General features: G+C 29.3%; 1 protein-coding gene across 1 annotated transcript in view; it reads left to right on the forward strand.

The window, feature by feature from the left end:
* The window catches only part of LOC143253226 (autophagy-related protein 13-like), a 43,129-nt gene extending 24,826 nt beyond the window's left edge, over positions 1 to 18,303 (forward strand). The window contains exons 4-6 of the mRNA XM_076506709.1: positions 264 to 485; positions 9,815 to 10,178; positions 15,007 to 18,303. Of these exons, the coding sequence (XP_076362824.1) occupies positions 264 to 485; positions 9,815 to 10,178; positions 15,007 to 15,222 (802 nt within the window). The 3' untranslated portion in view covers positions 15,223 to 18,303. The remainder of the gene's footprint in view (positions 1 to 263; positions 486 to 9,814; positions 10,179 to 15,006) is intronic.
* Positions 18,304 to 18,674: the final 371 nt, after the last annotated feature.

Raw genomic sequence — 18,674 nt, forward strand, 5'->3', positions numbered from 1 at the left:
AATTCTTTAATTCATTCAATACAAGAAGCAAAATCTAAAATTTTCTTTCAAATAACACAGGATTAAATGCTTAAATAGATTAAATAAATTTGAAACTGATTAAATTAAGTAGTTATGAGAACAATTATTGTATGTAATATATAAACGTCTTGTTAAATGTTAATTTTTCTGAATACACTTTAGTGGTTGGTTTGAAAAGGGTTAGATTGAATATAGAATGAATTTGTAGTACTAATGTGATATTTTCATGGATTTTTTTTCAGTCAACTTGAACAACCTCCTGTCTTCAAAGAAAATCGTCTTGTTGACCCTACAGCTGTTCCTAAAGAAAACCCTATTGTTGAACAGCCTGTTCATATAAATAATAAGAACAATGTTAATACTGCTCATTTAAATGGGACAGATAATCGTGAGAATTCAGAAGTAGAATGTGTGAATCAATGTGACAAACTTCCGCAGAAGTCTGAACCAACAAACATTAATGGGTAGGTAATATGTATGCAGTATTAAAAGCAACTGAGCTTTTACTTAAATATGCACAAGGATGTGTAATTTATTAATTGTACTCTTAAGAATAGGTTCATGTGTTTTTAAATAGTGGTTTGAGGTAAACAAGCAATAAACACAGTAATGGGAGGGGGTATTAATTTTTGTAATTTGTTAAACCCTTCCTGCCACACATGGTTATGTCAACTTGCATTATTTTTGGTAAGAAGCTGAACTTCTTAATTTCTCATCCTCAGAAATTATTTCCTTCTAGAATGAAGTCAACAAATTGTTTGGAAAATGAGAGATGACCATTCCAGTGCAGTATTTTTCTAGAGTTACTCTTTTAAGAAGTAAACTGTAGTAATAGTTGGTTCTGTCTAAAGAAGTACATGTAATTAAAAAAACCTTAGCTGCTGACTTCTTTCTGTGTTAGCAATGGCATATATATTATGTGATTTTCTCAGTCAATCTTTTTGAAATTCTAAGTATACCAAGCTTATATAATTTCCATCACTCAGATGATAAGCAATGTTCTCAAAATTAATACACATCTCATATTGGAAAACCTGGATTCTTTCTTTCTGTATTGTGATATTGTATTTCATTAAACAATTTTGAAAGGCTTTTTGTTTTTGTCACAGGTTGTAGTTTTTTTGTTACTTCAAAAGAAGCCATCTGTAACTTGTGTGGCAATTTTTATTATACATTGAAAAATATTGCCAAGTCTTTATTCAGGCACCTGTGTACTTTCTATTGACCTATCAAAAATGCTTTGACCATCTTTAACCCTTCCATTGTGAGTCGGGTCGGATGTGCTTAGCTTGTAACCACTGAAATTATTATACTATGATTTTTGATAAGGTATGCATATTATCAGTAAAAATTACAATGTTTTGAAACACAAAATACTGGATTTTTAAATTAAATATTAAAACTTTTTAATTAAAGATTTTCTTGTACATTTTATCTTTTAGAATATTGACTATCCAACATGTAAAATATGATTTTGATAATGAAAAATACTTTTATGCATAAGAACATTTTGAAATTTCACATGTAAAATCTATATAACCTCCAGATAATAAGGTATTTTAAAAAAAAAAACTATATTTTATCTGTTAATTTCACTAGTTTATTTCTGTATGGTTGGTTCGATTTGACCAACTTTGTAACTCCCTTAAAAATTATAAAATAAATACAAATTGTATTTTTCTTTCTGGAATAACCACAAATTATAGATGTGAGTCGACAAACATCATATGACATGGCATTTGACCTGTGGTCTGTTGCAATAGCAATAAAGTTAGTTTAGGATTAGAACATTTTGTGGTCATGATGCTTTATATATTTTTAGCGTTTTGGTTGTTTTACTCACCATTAGAGAAGTAACATGTTTGGGAGGGATGAGAAATATTGCCAATGTACTTTCTTATAAACAGAAGACAAAATACAACAGAAAAGCTTGGCTATCCCAGTTTTAACTTTTAAGATAACACAAGTTGTGTAACAGTTTCTTATATACTGTAACATTAAATCATTAGTTTATTTTATTAGATTCAGTTATTTTGTCATTATTACTATTATTGTTACATCTTTAAGTCTTGTTTTTCTCATTTCCTGTTATTCCTTATAAATGTTAGGACTTATTACTATGGGCTGTCTTCTCTGTAAATTAGTTATTTCAGACAAAACTCATAGTGTTATTAGTAGTTTATTATTATTATACCTATATCTAGGTATCTGAAAATTCTGAATGTTAACATAATAGTTTCTGAGGTGTAGAAAACAAGACCGTAGAACCCATGATGCCACATGGTTTAAGTTTACTTCATGTGTGATGTTTTATAGTAAAAACATATCTCAAACTGCCAATTTAAAAGGAGTATATGAATGTTTGGATGGAAAACTTAAAAAAAAGAAAACAAAAAACAGTAAATGATATAAATGACAGATGAAAATGATATTAACCCTTGAACCTCAAACATTTTTATTTGTGGTCAGAGTATATACTGTTGCACAAGCCTGCAAACTATAGGCTCCTGTATTTGTTCTATCATGAGTTACTGAAACAAGTTAAAATAAATGTATATCCATTTTTCAATGTTTCACCAATTTAGTAGTCATGAAATTAATATCAAAATAGAAAGCTTCCAACTCTTTTTTTGAATGGATTCTATTAATTTGTTGATGTTGGTACCTGTAATGAAAGAAAGTAATTTTTAATGGTTCACCCTAGCTGACTGTCATCACACAATACCTCTGCTGCAACAAGTAATATTTGTATATTGTATAATGATGATAGTTAAGTTGTGAATACATATGTATGTTAAGGCATCTTCAACCACCTTTTGTTATAACACACATTGAGATATTACAAGGATGCTAAATGTGCCTGTGTTATCAAACAAATTAGCACAGTTGATGGGCACAGCGTATTCCAAATATTTCAGTGACAAAACTTTAATTCCCTACTAAGATTGGTGTGTGAGTTTGTCAGTTTACATCTGATATTTGCCACTTAACACTATCTTTAGTCTAGTTTTTATATTCTTTAGGCATCATTGAATAAATGCTCATGGATATGTATCTGTCTATATAATATTTTAATGTTTGCTTCATGACATCATTATACCTTTTTCAGCACCCATAGTTCCTTATTTCCAGGGTATCTAGATTTATATGTAATTTTGACTTCCAAATAGACAGTATCTGTCAGAAGGGTATACATAATATTTAAATACAATGTCCTTATGAATTGAAATTTGTATTTATATTGATCTGTCAAGTTAGGATTCTTGTATGTTACTTAACTTTTGCATTTGCATTGGGCAACTTCAGTATAGCTATATCTTCCAACATCCTTCTTTTCACATCTTCAGATATTTGGGACTGATATTTTTGAATATGTTCATACATATGTGTATAAATCTGAATATGCATCACTATATTGAGATATTTGTTTATATATCTGTATTAAAAAAAAATAAGATTCTTACAAGCCACATAATTCTGCATTCATCTTAGACATACTTAACCCTCTGTGATGGAGCACCATCAGAGAGTGTTGTCTTCTGGGAGTGGGTCAAGTGACTGATAATTCCATAGTAGGAACTTTTCCCCCATATACATACATGTTTGTATATATGTTTAGAGATTTAATTTCAACTAGGATGTGTGTGTTTTCATGTTTCCCATTGTGCTGCCTAAGCATTGTGTGATATTTATGCTGATACTGAAACCTGATTTCTAGTGTTATAAATCTGCAGACTTGCATCTGAGCCACTATGAAGGGGTGCTAGACAAATATATTGGTACAATTATACCACATAATTAAGAGTCAAGTAGAAGTTAGATCAGGCAAAAGTTAGTGATGAAGTGTAGACTAGCTGCCTTCCCTCTATTAGATAACATATGGCTGCTACACTACCTTCTTTTTATTAGATAACACATGGCAACTACACTGCCTTTTTTCTATTAGATAAAATATGGCTATTATGCTACCTTTCTTCTGTTAGTTAACATTTGGCTATAATGCTGCTTTCCCTCTAGTAGGTAGCTTACAACTACCTGTCCTTGGAGTGTGTTTGGATCTTTCTTGTTTTTCTCTTGGTCAATTGATTTTTCTTGTTTGTAACTCTTTAACTACTTTAGATATGAATGAAAAAATGCTGTTGTCTCTGGGGTATGCCCTTTTATAATATATATCTGGGCTGCTGCCCTGAGAAACTTGTACTGCAGAAGTACAAAACAGTATTCTTCCTACCTGTTTATGTCACCAAACATATTTTGTTGATAGCTATATTGTTACTATACACTGGTACTGCTCACAAAATTGATCCATGTGCCACTGTCAACAAAGGCATCATTGGTGAAGAAGTACACTGCTGAGAAGAGTCCACTTGGTCGTTGTTGATTTTTAAGAATTTGTATTTCATTTTGATCACACTCTGACTTTCCTTTGATACAGTTATTTTTCTAGTTTAGATTGTTTATCTTCCTGCCCTCTATTGGGGTTTTCAGTATTACAGAGGTAGGTCTGCCTGATTTGAATTTAACATTTTGAGAACTATAATGCACTTTGAACAAGTACTTACCTCTGAAATACCATCACTTTTGTCTCCACACAATTAAATTTCCATCATAATTGCAACTTTTAAATAAGTGTAACTTGTAGTGGAAAAGTTCTGCTGATGCATGCACAGTAAGTCACATGGAAGGTGGAAGAGTTTTTGTGTTGTGTGTAAATAATGTATATTGTATGCAAATACCTAAAGGAAATTTTGAGTTGCATGTTCTGTTGATAGCATGAGTTCAAATACAACAAGGAAAGAATTCCTGTATTTCAGCAGCAAGTACCAGTTTTCCTTTTAAATATAAACGTAAAATTTAAAATTGAAGACTTTAAACAAAATTTCCTGATTTAAAATAACATTTTGATCTTTTTTGTGTATCAATTTTACATGTGGAAGGATGGAGTTAACATGATTTTAAAAACCTCTAGTCATATGTTTTTAGTTTTTAATACAGAATACAGAAAAGTATTTTTTTGTCTATTGGAAATGTATAATATTCATGATTTTTGCTGCTTTGATTGTCATTCAGAACAGTTGCATTTAATAATTTTTGTGGCCTCAATACATGTGGTACTCATAATATTCTTATGTACGAGTTTGTTTAAATAAGTTTTCATTTCTCCTAAGTAGCTTTACACTCATAACAATATACGTTTACTTGTAATTACATTTTATTGTTTATTGCCTCTTGAACCATGTCTAACAACTGTTTATGCCATTATAAATTGTAACTCGCTTGGGAATGTGTAGCATGTTACTCTATTGAATTACATTACCCACAAACTGTTCCGAGCTGGTTGCTTACCTATATTATATTATTATTTTTTTACGTAATCCAACCTTAACTAATCTAAGGAAATATCTATTTTTGCATTCTAGTTACTTTTATAACAATAATAAGTAAAGAATATAAATGATAAACTAAAAATAAATTTCTCGACCAATCTTTTTTTCCATGCTGTTCATTAATGATGAGATTTTTTTTAACCATACATTTTTATACTAACAGTATTAATGCACTGAATAATTCACCAAAGAATGTAGACAAATAACATGCAAAAAGCAAACAATTTTCTCTAATTAATTTTTTTTTTTTTTTATTTCTAGCTATGCAACAAGAGCTGCTACAAATTCATCCAAGTTAACTCTCACACAGCAATAAAAATATTTTACTGTGAATGAAATTAACAATATTCTGTTTGGAACACAATGCTATAAAATACATCATTTTATAGATAAAAACTTTGAATATAGGTAGTATATAATGTATGAGAAAATTTAACAAATCTTCAAATAGATGTGACAGGAGGGGTCTGATTTTTCTTTTTGATAGTTCTGTAACCAAACAAAATTGAAGGCTATAAAAATTATGGTTATTTTAAGCAATTAATATTTTATAATGAGTAACTTGCATTTAATTTTATAGTTGCTTGGGGGGGATAAAAATGAGAAGATACCCAGAAAAAAGTTACTTGAGTTAAAGTGGGGGAAATTCGAGAGTTTTTAAAGTATTGCCTTATGAAATTAAAAACTTGTATACTATTAATGTACAAGTTATTAGCTAAAATTGTATTCTGCACTAACTGATATAACATCAACAAAAGATAGTTCAATAAAACTGAATGTAAAACCTTGTCACGTGCAATAAAAGATACACGAGGCAAGAGGGTTAATTCATCAAAGCTAATAATAATTACAAAAATAGTTTATTTTCAATAGCTACATTATTTACAAGATTCATTATTTAAAATGCATTTTACTGCTTTTTATTCATTTTGATATTTAATCTTAAGGAATCAGTTCTACATCTCACTAATACTTTAGTTCCTCAGAAATTAAACCCATTCATTACTTAACTTGATTTTTCTGACCTAATACTTTACTTAAGTTTAACTAAATGAAAAGATAAGTTACACTAATTCCTCTACTTAGTGTAGTTTAGTTACAGTTTTTATTCTTCTATTTCCCAGTATCATTGTAGGTGATCATAATGAATTGGGACTTAACTAGGTGGTGATGATTCTTTCAGACAGACGTATAGCTAGGTATTTTCAAAAAAACTTATGCTAGTTATCTAACACTTTCCACTTCAAATGGATAGAATCTTTGGTTGTTGATTATTTAGTATATTGTTTCATGTGGCCAATCATCATCTTTGTAGTTAATGTCAAATGTATTTCAGTTTGCTTTCAATCTTAGTATTTAATTTGTATATCCTTCACTCTGACTTATGGCTAATCTGCTATTTTCCAGTTCCTTACTGTGCTATAGTATACTGTGACTGTATTAAGTTAAAAATAGTTTAAAGCTTCTGTCTAGCAAAAACATTCATAAATATCATTTAAAATAATTAATGATATATAACGTTACAAAATAAACTATGTAGTGTGTTAATGTTTCTTCACTTTACTATTACCTTGATCACATTTCTCTAATGTTTGGCACAAATCTCCTCTTAATCTGAAATATTTCACTCAAATGTAAACAAATGCGTTATGATATACAGAGTTGATTACAAAATTTCTTTTAGTGTAAAACCATAGTGATTGATATGAAAGAATTATGGATAATTATATATAATTTATCATCTTGGTGTATGTATGAAGAGTTAGTAAATGTTAGTAAGCTTAAGTCAAAAGCTTTAATTGGTATACAGCTTTTAAAGTTCTTTTCTTTCCACTTATTCTGTGAAAAGTATTCAACACAATGAAAGTATTATTACCATGAAAAAAATCCATAATTTGAAATGTTAATTCCTTGTTAGTTTTCTCCTTGCCATGTAAATCAGATAGATAATCTTTTCTTGAATTTTATTTATAATCCTTTTGATTTTCATATATACCTTTAACCTTTTTTGAATTGTTTATAATTGATATAGTTTAGAACAGTGGTTCTTAACCTTTTTCATCATCTTACCCCCTGAGTATTACTGTGATCCCTATGATAATTTTTGTAATGGTGAACATTGAGTAAAGGTAGAATAAAACAAAACTATATAAAGATCCTAATTTATTGAAAATGTTACAAATAAATGACCTTGAGAAATGCTACAAGTGCTAAACAAATACAAAATCCATGAATTACTGAACATCATACAAAACCTACTTATTCATTCAGTGTGAAGGTTGATGTATATAATGAGAAAATATACTAAATATGATGGAAACTTTGATATTTAAATTTTAACTTTGATGTATTAATATTATATAGTTAAAAAAATTTAGGCTATTCAAAACGTTGTAATATATGAAAATTTTTACTCAAAATTAGACAGCTGGTTGCTCAACAAGCATCTCAACGTGGTTCCACTGCTGCACTTCAGCGTGTTTCTCATTGGTGGGCAGTTACAGGCATTTGCCACAAAAACTACAAACTCTCCCTGATTCCCCAATAATTCTCAAACCTTCCGTGATCTTAGAGAAATTTCAAATGACCCCCCAGGGGTTTACAATCCCCAGGTTAAGAACCACTGGTATAGAATGTAAATCATTATTTTCCACTGATTTTGACAATACACTTATTTTGATAGTCATTTTACATTTTAGAAATTGACTTTTTTGTTTTGCAGGTTTTACATAATTATTGAACAAATATTGACATTTTTACAACATTTGAGTTTTAATATCTTCAACTGAAAAGATTTATCTAATGTCTAAAAGCTGTTAACTGCAAATGTTTTGTAGTTGTGAAGTTTTTAACCTTCGTTGATGCCATTAGTGTCTTTAAGTGTATCTCTTTACATAATATTGCTATTTTTATGTATTGTTGGTTTACTTTAGTGAATTTTTATGTAAGAAAAGCATAAATCAGAAAATGAAATGCAGTTGATTTTGTAACTTTTCTAATGTTTTTTCTAATGTGTATTTTTATTTCAACAACAATTAACAACAAGTTCTTTAATTTAGCATCAGTATACTTATGGAGTAAAAAAAATTGGAGAAAATTTTTTAAATATAACTCAAAAGATTAACATTTCTGAATGTAAGTAATAAAAATAAAGTGAGTGAAGGCAAATGTAAATAAGTTTCAAAATAATGTTTAATTTTTTACCTTGTTAAAAACATTTAAATTACCATGCACTTCATGTAATGTGGGAATAGATGAAAATATGAACTTGTTCATTAACACTCCTATGAAAAGACGTTTCTAGTCCTGATTTCTCCAAGCCCGTTCCCCTGGCTGTGGTTTCGCTAGATAGTAGATAGGGACAGTGGGAATCTCGTTAATCCATTCATTAATGGATTTAAATGGCAATTTCATTTAAATACAAAATTATTAGCCTAATATTAATAACCTTTCAAGTTGCTCTGGGGCCTATTAGGCCCCACTTTTTGTAGGAGTGTTAAGAAAACATATGACTGTCTTTGTCATAATATACTGTATAACATGCAGTGGCTACATTGAATTATATTATGCAGACATAAGAAAATTCCATTACCACAACTAGCTTATAATAGATCAATTCTAGATAGGTAAAGGTACATTATCATGACTTCTGCTGATATATATCAACATACAACCCTACATGTTAGTTGCTAAGTAAGTAAAACTGCTGTTTCAGACGAGTTATATTTATATGGACAAAAAGGTGTTGCTATACGGGGCATTAGGTTGCAATTAGGATGGGGATTCAGAGTAAAATTAATTGTAAATATCTCTGTATTAGTTCACATTAACCACAAATCTTTCAACAAGTAAAATGTGTGTGAACCACAGTTTTCTGATATTGAAGTTCATAAACTTTATAACAGAAATAGTAATGACAAATATATTCACCCAAGTTAGCACAAGTTAATTAGAAACAGTGTTAATGTTGTGTTATCCAAGAAGGCTAAAAAGATATATATACAAGTACATAAGTTTAACAGTGTCATGGTGAAAAGTTTTACTGAATATATCTAAGGTTATATTTAAAATTTACAGCCAGTAATTATTATAATTCGGTTATTAGAATTTTGCACGAGAAGAGTTTTGTATTTTATATACCATATTGGTAGCTAGGAGTGTTTCTTTAAATGTTTGATTGTCTTTCCATTTACTTAACTCTTAGTTAGATGGTCAGAAAATAATTTACATGAAGTGTTTTTTTTTAATAATAGTTTGTGGTTTTAATGTTTGAATTCTTGAAAATGTCTCATTGCAGCTAAATTGTATGTACTACATATGTATATAATGCTTGTAATACACACAAAAAAACTCAACACAATTAGAATTACTCTAAATGAAACAATGTATTTATCCACCTTTTATAGGTCATTTACTAGTGATGTAAATTTAGGAAACAGGAAGATGGGAGCTTTTGCTCCTGCTAAGGTGCCAGACTCTTCTTTTCCAAATCTTTTACCAGACACTCCATTTCAGAGCCTGCTGAAGCATGACAAAGGTGACAGTCCAGTATCCATGAAACAGAGACATCAAGAGAATTCAAGATATCCTGAAACCAAGGGAAATGGAGACAGTAATGCTAATAAAAATGAAGTAGCCACAAATAAGTGTTCTACAACCTATAATGCAGATAAGTCTTTAGACATGAATCAAAATACAGTTGATTTGGCTGCTCAAAAGTCTGTTTGGACAGAAGCCTCTGTATGTGATGATTTTGTTTTGGTTGAATTGGTAAGTACCATACTACATATTATAGCAAAATGAAAATTATTGCACTTCAGATGTTGAAAATAAAATATAGTTTCTCTTTATTTTTTGGAAATGGACATTTTATCTTAGCAAAATACTAAGATGAACGTAAGGCACTTTGTTGGTGATTTTAAGGATTTAGTGTTTTTTTTCTGTTGAAGAATATTCATTGTGTTGGAAAACAAAATCTACCACAATTACTTGCATGTAAAATCTGTTAGAATACCAGTTTGTTTTTTTCACTAAATTAAAATTTATTGATCACCTTAACTTGACTGATCTCTAACAAGCAATAGTAATTCTGTAACTAAGAATAAGGTTGGAAAATTTTTAAATGCTCTAAATTGGATTCTGTAATTCTCCTTTACATAGAATGTGAACAAAAGATACTGAAAGCTATAGTAAGAGAAACAATTTTTTACATGAGAACAAACCTGTTCTGTGTCTCATGAGTATGAATTATTGATTTATTCAGGTATCAGATTGTAAATTTTAAATTCAAGTTTTTAACACCAAACTAAATCAATTTTAAAACAATATCTTCCCCATTTGCAGTTTGTACAAGTCACTTTCTTGAATGTATTAGAGCAAAAAAGAATATTCTTGATTGTCCAGAATACTAGACAAACTACACCCTTAACCTGTGGACTGCCAAGTATTTCAGCTGCTACAGCAGCTCCTATGCCAGGTTTTTTCCAGCAAAATTGAGTAATATTTAAAACATTGGATTGAAAATGAAACAATTTGTAAGTAGTTCATTTGCATATATGGTGCTGACATCTAGCATTGAAGTTAGGTATTATTGAGAACGAATTAACTCGTTCGTGGCACTGTGTTACCAATATGCTTGGACTAATTATCTCGTCTATGGCACTGAACAGGTTAAGCATTAACAATCCTAGGAAAGATGCATAATTAGTAGTAATATAATTTCCTTAATTGTAGTGGGCTTACTGAGAGAAATGCAAGTATGTTAATACAGCATTTAAAAACTGAACAGTTTTCAGAAAAGTCCCAAAATTATTGGTTGTGCACAACACATGATACCTTGCAGTCTTGACCCTACCTGTCTGGTTTCCTTAAGTGTTGCTGTAATGATGCTTTATATTGTTCATTAATTTAGAAAATTTTCTTGAGGTTGCAGGAAGGAGCCAGATGCAAAATTCTGTTTCTTTAGACATAGTAATACAGTACTAAACTACTTGAAGGAAACACCTTTAAACAAGTTCTCTGGGAAGAGTATGATGAATTGGCAATCTACAGCTGACAGTGAAATGAATTATTATAACTCTGAAATGCAGCTTCTGATTTGGTTTGAGTAAAATTGAGAATAATCAACAGTAGATATTTTATGTAGTTTGTGAAATTTTAATGGACAGTTATTTTAAATTATATAACTTAACAGTGATTAATCGAAAATATTATTATTATTATTATTATGGTGAGAGTCTCTTTCATTAACAAAAATAACACAATTTTGTTAAAGATACAACAACTCTTAAAGTTAAGTAGTATTGTGCTGTCCTGAAAGTTTAATTGTATGACTGCAGTTAGAACTATCAAATATTTTATTTCACAAAATAAATTATGCTATTTTAATATTGTTTGACTCTAAATCTAGGCTACTTGAAAAATATTAAAAAGTACTAGGTTTTTACTTTTGTTAAGTAGTTGTTTGTCTAATAAAATTAGCTATGATTAAAAATTATTATAAGAAGAAGAAGGAAAGGTATTGGGTTTTTATCATTTTCTGTCAAGACTTCTTAAACCTATGTGTTTTTCCAGCATGGAAATCAGCTATGGTTATTCATCTTTTGTGGTTGGTTATAAAGAATTTGAGTAACGGTGTAGGTATAGGTATTACATAACATTAAAACCATGTAAAACAATACAGAATTGTTTGGAATAACAAGTATGGAAGAGTTTACAAAAGTATTCTTGCAACATGTAAGTTGTATAAACATTTTATTCTTTTTAAATGGTACAGTACACTTGCACAATGTATATGATACATTTTGAGAGCTTAGGTTTAAAAACTTACTTTTAAATTACTGTTTATTTTAATTTTAATGCCAATTAACAAGAAATCTCTGAATTACAGAAGCCAACATTCATGAACAAGTGCAACATCACCACCACACATCCCAACATAGCTGACTTTGACACTGGAAAAATGGTGGAAAACACAGGAAAATCAAATTTGTCTATATCACTGCTTGAGACCTTTAAAATCCCATGAAAGTTGGTTGACATATACATATACACAATTAAGCAAAGAACAGTTTCTAAAATTGACTATTTCTGCTTGGGATCTGTGAAAAGTATCTTTGTACAAAATCCAATGTATATTGGTCAAAACAAGCTAATTACTTGACCAAAACCTCTAAAATTATAGATTTATTTAACATTTCGAACCCCCCCTTCCCTCCACCCTGTATGGAGCCTGTAAGAAAAAGAATCTTTGTACTATATCCCATGAAAGTTGGTCAAAATGTGACAGTGTAGTTGTAAAAAAGTAACCTAAAATATTATGTGGAATCTTGAGTAAAAATTAGTATGTCCACTATTTTTGTTTGTTGTGCAAGACCTGAAGAAAAGTATGTTTGTGCCAAATCTCATGTAAACTGGTCAAAATAGGGTCAAATAATTAACCAAAAACTTCAAAATTATGCTTTGTGAGGTTTGACCACTTCCTAAAGAGATTCAAAATAAGCCAATCCAACTTTTTTGTGCAAATGTGTTGGATGCATGAAAATTGGTATTTGTGCCAATTTTCATCTTGATTGCTCTAAATATGATCACATAGGAATCCATATTGTACATTTCTGGGTTATTTCAACTTTTAACCCATAAAAGCCTTTAAAAGGCTTAAATTTAAAAAAAAAAATGGAAAGATGTCTGGGTACCTTATCAAGTTTCATGTCAGTCTGCTGAGAAATGAAGGAATGACAGTCAGTTGAAAAGTATTTAGAAGAAGAAACAATAGAAAAATGATATGGCCTTCTGTGGAGACATAATAAATTTTCTTTGTTTTCTTAGATGATTTAAAAAAAAAATCAGCACAAAAATATCATTTCTGTAACACTTAATTCTTTGTCCCTTACTGGTACAGCTGTAAGCCTACAGATTTACAAAGCTAAAATCGGGGGTTCATTTCACCTTAGTGGACACATTAGATAGCCAGATGTGGCATTGCTATAAGAATATACACACACATAATTGTTCATATTACTTCCAACCAACATTTTTTGTGTCTACATGTGAACATGTGAAATATTTAACATTGGTTGAATAATGAACTGATCCATAACATGATTTTCAACCTCGTTTTTTGTTTGTGATATTCAGTATGAATTTGGAGGTTTTCTTTTTGTATATTACATATATGCAAATCACTTAGTGATTTGGTGAGCACCTCTTTTATTGAAGTTATTGAAATTTTTATATTAAATGTTATAAACTAACCAAACATCTTATAGACACGTAAACAAAAATACTGAAACATGGTATTGAAACAAAAAAGTATGTATAATTTGTTGTCTACATAAACAACAAAAAGAAAATCATGTTTAATTGATTACTCAGTACTTTTTGTGATTTTGTATAATTGCTCTTACTGCAATTTGTCTTTAGTATTATGACAAATGGAAGTTTTTACACTTAAAGTGCAGAAAAAGTTAATTTTAAATTAATGCAACAGAATTTGCTATTTGAGTAAATAAAATTTGTTTTGATTGTCTAATTGCTTATGATGATAATGAAAACTAATGTTGGCATGCTGATTATTGCTAAATATATTGACTATCACCTACCAGTAACATTAGGCAGGACTACACCTCACCTTGATAATAGTCCATACTCAATATGAAGTACAATTTAAAAGATGCTTGAAGATGTTTGAATGTAGTTTGTTTTTTATGAATTGTGGTTTATATTGCAAATATGACACTCATGGTAATCTCACTGAGCCAGTGTGTTTTTTTTGTTTTTATTTCTCCTTGTTGGAGGTGGTTAATCCGAAATGAGATGTGCAAATTTGCCTTCACGTAAGGAGACATGCCCTTTGTCAGATAAGAGACTATCTTTCTGTCAGTTACACTTGAAAAGCATGTATGTTTGTATTTTTGTCAGTTAGTCATTGGTAATGTTGTCACTGTTAAGTGTATAGATTTTCTGTGCCTTTGAACAGCTAAGTAAATAAATGGTTATTGTTAGTAGTACTATCTGCTAGATTAGCATCCACATGTAACACCACTTTGAAAATTCAAGAGACCTTTGTTGATATTTAATTTTGATGCCAGTATTGTATTTTTTGTTTCGGGGTGTGTATGCATTAAAAACAGTTATTTAATTTCTGGATACAAATTAGTATTATGTAAAATTATCGATAGTATTTTTATTGTATTTCATGTTTATGGGAAGGAAGAATTAATCATTTTTATAGGTCTACTCATAAAAGAAGCAAAATATACCATATTCACAAATACCGAAAGACGTAAAACCAAGAAAAAGTGAGACAACTAGAAACTAGTAAACAGTTGATACTCATCTGTGATTTTTCCATGGCAAAAAAATTGAAACAAGGAATTCACTATTAAAAAAAAAAGTAAATAAAAAAATGTTTAGACAAGTAATATTGAACTAAGCTGTAGATGAGAAGCAACCAAACAGACATAAAGCAAGAAATCATGGACAGTGAAGTATCAGTTTTCTTAAATTATTTTTCATTAAGGGTCTTAATTGTGGGTTAAATGATATGAGACATCTATTCATTATTCTGATTTAATGAAATGTTCTTCATCTATTCCAGAAACCTCCCTTTGCTGAGAATGATGGTAATGGAGACCTTGGAACATTTTTTCGAGAGTGTAGAACAGCTCCACCACTTGCATCATTTAATCATCAACCAACATTGGAGGAGCAGATGAGTGAAATAAGTCATCAGCTTGCTGCATTGGAGACAAGTCTACATGATTTTGATGATTTTGTGAATTCAATTTGCCATACTGATTCTCCAATTTCATGAAGATCTAGTACAAGTAACATTTAGGAATCTGAGATTTTATGTATTTGAAGTGTGTACAATGTTGTTAGGGCCTTTACATGTAGAGCTATTTTACATCATATACTCTTGTCATGTGTGAGTTTAACTTGCAAGATTGGTTGGTAAGTGATGATTTTAGTTTAGTACTGGTATTGAAAAGAAATTTAGCAGGATTTTTGTAATACAAAAAGCATTTTGGCAATATACTTGCTTAGTAGAAAAGAACAGGGAGTGAATAAAGGATTACCCAACAATTGTACATTTATCTCCAGTTCTTAAAATTTTTCTCTGTTAAAAGAAACAAAAATTCAGCAAGCTTTAGAGCAGCTATTTCTTACTTTGTTTTAAAGTAAGATACAAGATAGTATTGTTGAACTCGTGCTTTTCAAGCTTTATTCATCTGTACTTTAAGTCTTATAAATGTTCCTTGTAGCTTTTTTTTTTTTTTAATCAGGTGCTTTTACTCAATGTTTGTAGTGTGATATGTTGCTTAATAATACTTTTTGTTTTGTGATGGAAAATGTGGCATTGTGTAATGTATAGTGCTAAGTTTATATAGACAAAATTTATTGATATGTGAGATTTTTGTGGGTTTGTAATGGTTCATTTTTGTAAAATGGTATAGGTATTAAGAAAGATGTACAGCAAATTAAATGACACTGGAACCTCACTTCTTTCCTTGAATAGCTAACTTTACCTTGAATACTAGTCCATTACTAATTCTATTACAATTAAAAATTGGAAAGTTGCTACAGATTTTAAAACATCAACATTTATGATTATTTTTTAATCATTTGTGTGTGAATTGTAATATCAGTTTTTGATTCTGTTCCTGTTGGAATAATGTGATTTGTGGAATTCAAGAGTTGTAAATTACAGATAATACATTTATAATATGGATAACATAACAAAGATTAAATAGATCACATTTAGTAATATTTTCTGTATTTATATGTAAAAAATAAAATGTGAAGTTTACTAGAATCTTGTTTTATGTTTTTTAGTTTCCATTCTATTGATTTGTGGGGTAAAATATGTTGTTTTATGTATCATTCTGCAGGCCTCTTTATGTACTTCACAGTTTAAGATGAGACTTGAAAAGATGCATATATTGAATTTTTATCTACCATTTTATAATATTTTAATTTATAATTTTAAGTTTGAAATTATTTTTGAAAATATTAAAATACATGTCAAATACTTATGACATTAGAATGAATATTTTAGAAGTATCCTATTCGTAAGTTTCTTTATTTTTATATATTTATCAGAACTGTTTTTGTGGAATAATAAATTTACAGGAACTTTCTATTTTTGGTATAAATTTTCTGGTGTATATTTTAAATATATAAAAGGATAAATTAGCTGTTACTTTATATTAAGGATAAAGAATAAATTACTTGACCAGTGACTTTATAATGTTATCCTTAAGTACATGTATGTTAAAGTTAAGTAAGCTGCTATGAGATTTAAACTTGGGAACACGTAGTTTTAACTTGGAAGCCAGAGTTTTTCAGCACATTAATTTTCAACAAATAGGAATTTTGTTAGCTAAGTGAATAAAACATTTCTCAGCTTGTTAGCTAAGAATAGATAGTTGAAACTTAACTGGTATTTTAAGTGCTCAGTGTTTTAAAATACATTTAGTAAGTTCATTAAAACTTCTAAAAATAGTTAAAAGTGTACACAAACCTAAGTCTTGTACCTTGAAATGGCTACAAACTAATTCAGTTTTTAAATTTGCAAAGTGCTATTGTTTAGAAAACTAAAGCTGGTGTGATCTTTGAAACATTTTAGCAGTTCAAGAAACAGTAATTTCAGTAAAAACAGTAAATAAAACATTTCTCAGCTTGTTAGCTAAGAATAGATAGTTGAAACTTAACTGGTATTTTAAGTGCTCAGTGTTTTAAAATACATTTAGTAAGTTCATTAAAACTTCTAAAAATAGTTAAAAGTGTACACAAACCTAAGTCTTGTACCTTGAAATGGCTACAAACTAATTCAGTTTTTAAATTTGCAAAGTGCTATTGTTTAGAAAACTAAAGCTGGTGTGATCTTTGAAACATTTTAGCAGTTCAAGAAACAGTAATTTTGTTTCATAAATGATTTTAATCTTATTGTGTTATTGAAGATTGTTAGAATAATGGCCTAAAAAGTAAATTATTAAAATTTCCTTTATTTACAAATAGTTTTCAAAATTAATTTAATTATTGATAAAAATTACTAAAATGTAATTAGGTTGCTTCAAGTCTACTACAATATTTTTGATAAGATTGTTTTGTCTGTAGAAGACCTCAAGATCCAATATTTGCCTCATCATTTTACACAATTTTCAGATACAAGTTTTGTTTGTTGACAAAAATTTATTTTTCTTGTATTTTTCGAGCAATATTATGTAATGCTATTTTACTTTTTGAAGTGAACAAGTGTATGCTTATATTTTTTATTTTTAGATAGAGTATGCATTTAAAAAAATAAAGAAATGGCGATTTAAGATCTTAAATTACAGTACGTTTGGTTTTCAGTAATTTTTGTTTTATATTGAAATATTTTACGTTCCATAGAAAGTAAATTTTAGTATGTTTCACTTTTTCTTGAAATTTCCAGAAACGTTAATATAAGAAAATGTAAATCTGTAGTTTTTCTTTGAATGTGTATGTTTTGAAGTTAATTTGTAACGGAAAGCACTGTTTCTGTAGCGTTATATTTTTAAATATGCTGTTTTTTGAGTTAAGACGTATTTCTCGATTATAGTGAGTCATATTTGTATATTTTATTTCTGAAAATTTAAAAGATGGTCTTAAATGTTCAAAATTGTTTATTTGTAAATGTTCCTAGCAATGGTAATCATTCTTTATATTTTTCTTTATTCCTTATGTGAAAGTATCAGTACCTGTTCGTTGGATTGGCATCAGAAATGTTTAAATCGTTTTCGATATTATACTAAATATAAGATGAAAAGGAACTGATTGTGGAAAATGGTATCAGCTCCGTTGAGAAGACTTGTGAATTGTATGTATTATCTGGTCAAATACTTGAAATAAATGCAAATCTTAAGATGTGTTTTTAGAGCTTTTTATTTGAATTTTTTCTGCACTGAGCGAAATAAAGTATTTTGTTTGTTTCTACATTGTGCATTACATCGACGATGTTTGAGCTACATGAAGTTATACGGTACGAGATGTGAAAAACTTGTTCTTCTGAAAGGAAGTAGAATGTTTACGAGAGATTAAAAAAATAATCGCAGTGTCTTATAGATGGATCTTAAGGTCAGTTTGGAGACATTTTTATATCTAGTTTCTCTGTATTCTTGCATTGAATATTATTTTGTTAAAGTCGCATACTTAGAAAAAAAAACAATTCATCATAGGACATGAGATTTGTCTACTCTTTTTGGCAACGATCCAACTTGTTCGAAATCCTTGGGAGCATTC

The sequence above is a fragment of the Tachypleus tridentatus genome, chromosome 6 (assembly GCF_004210375.1).
Source record: "Tachypleus tridentatus isolate NWPU-2018 chromosome 6, ASM421037v1, whole genome shotgun sequence".
In the NCBI taxonomy this organism is placed as follows: domain Eukaryota; kingdom Metazoa; phylum Arthropoda; class Merostomata; order Xiphosura; family Limulidae; genus Tachypleus; species Tachypleus tridentatus.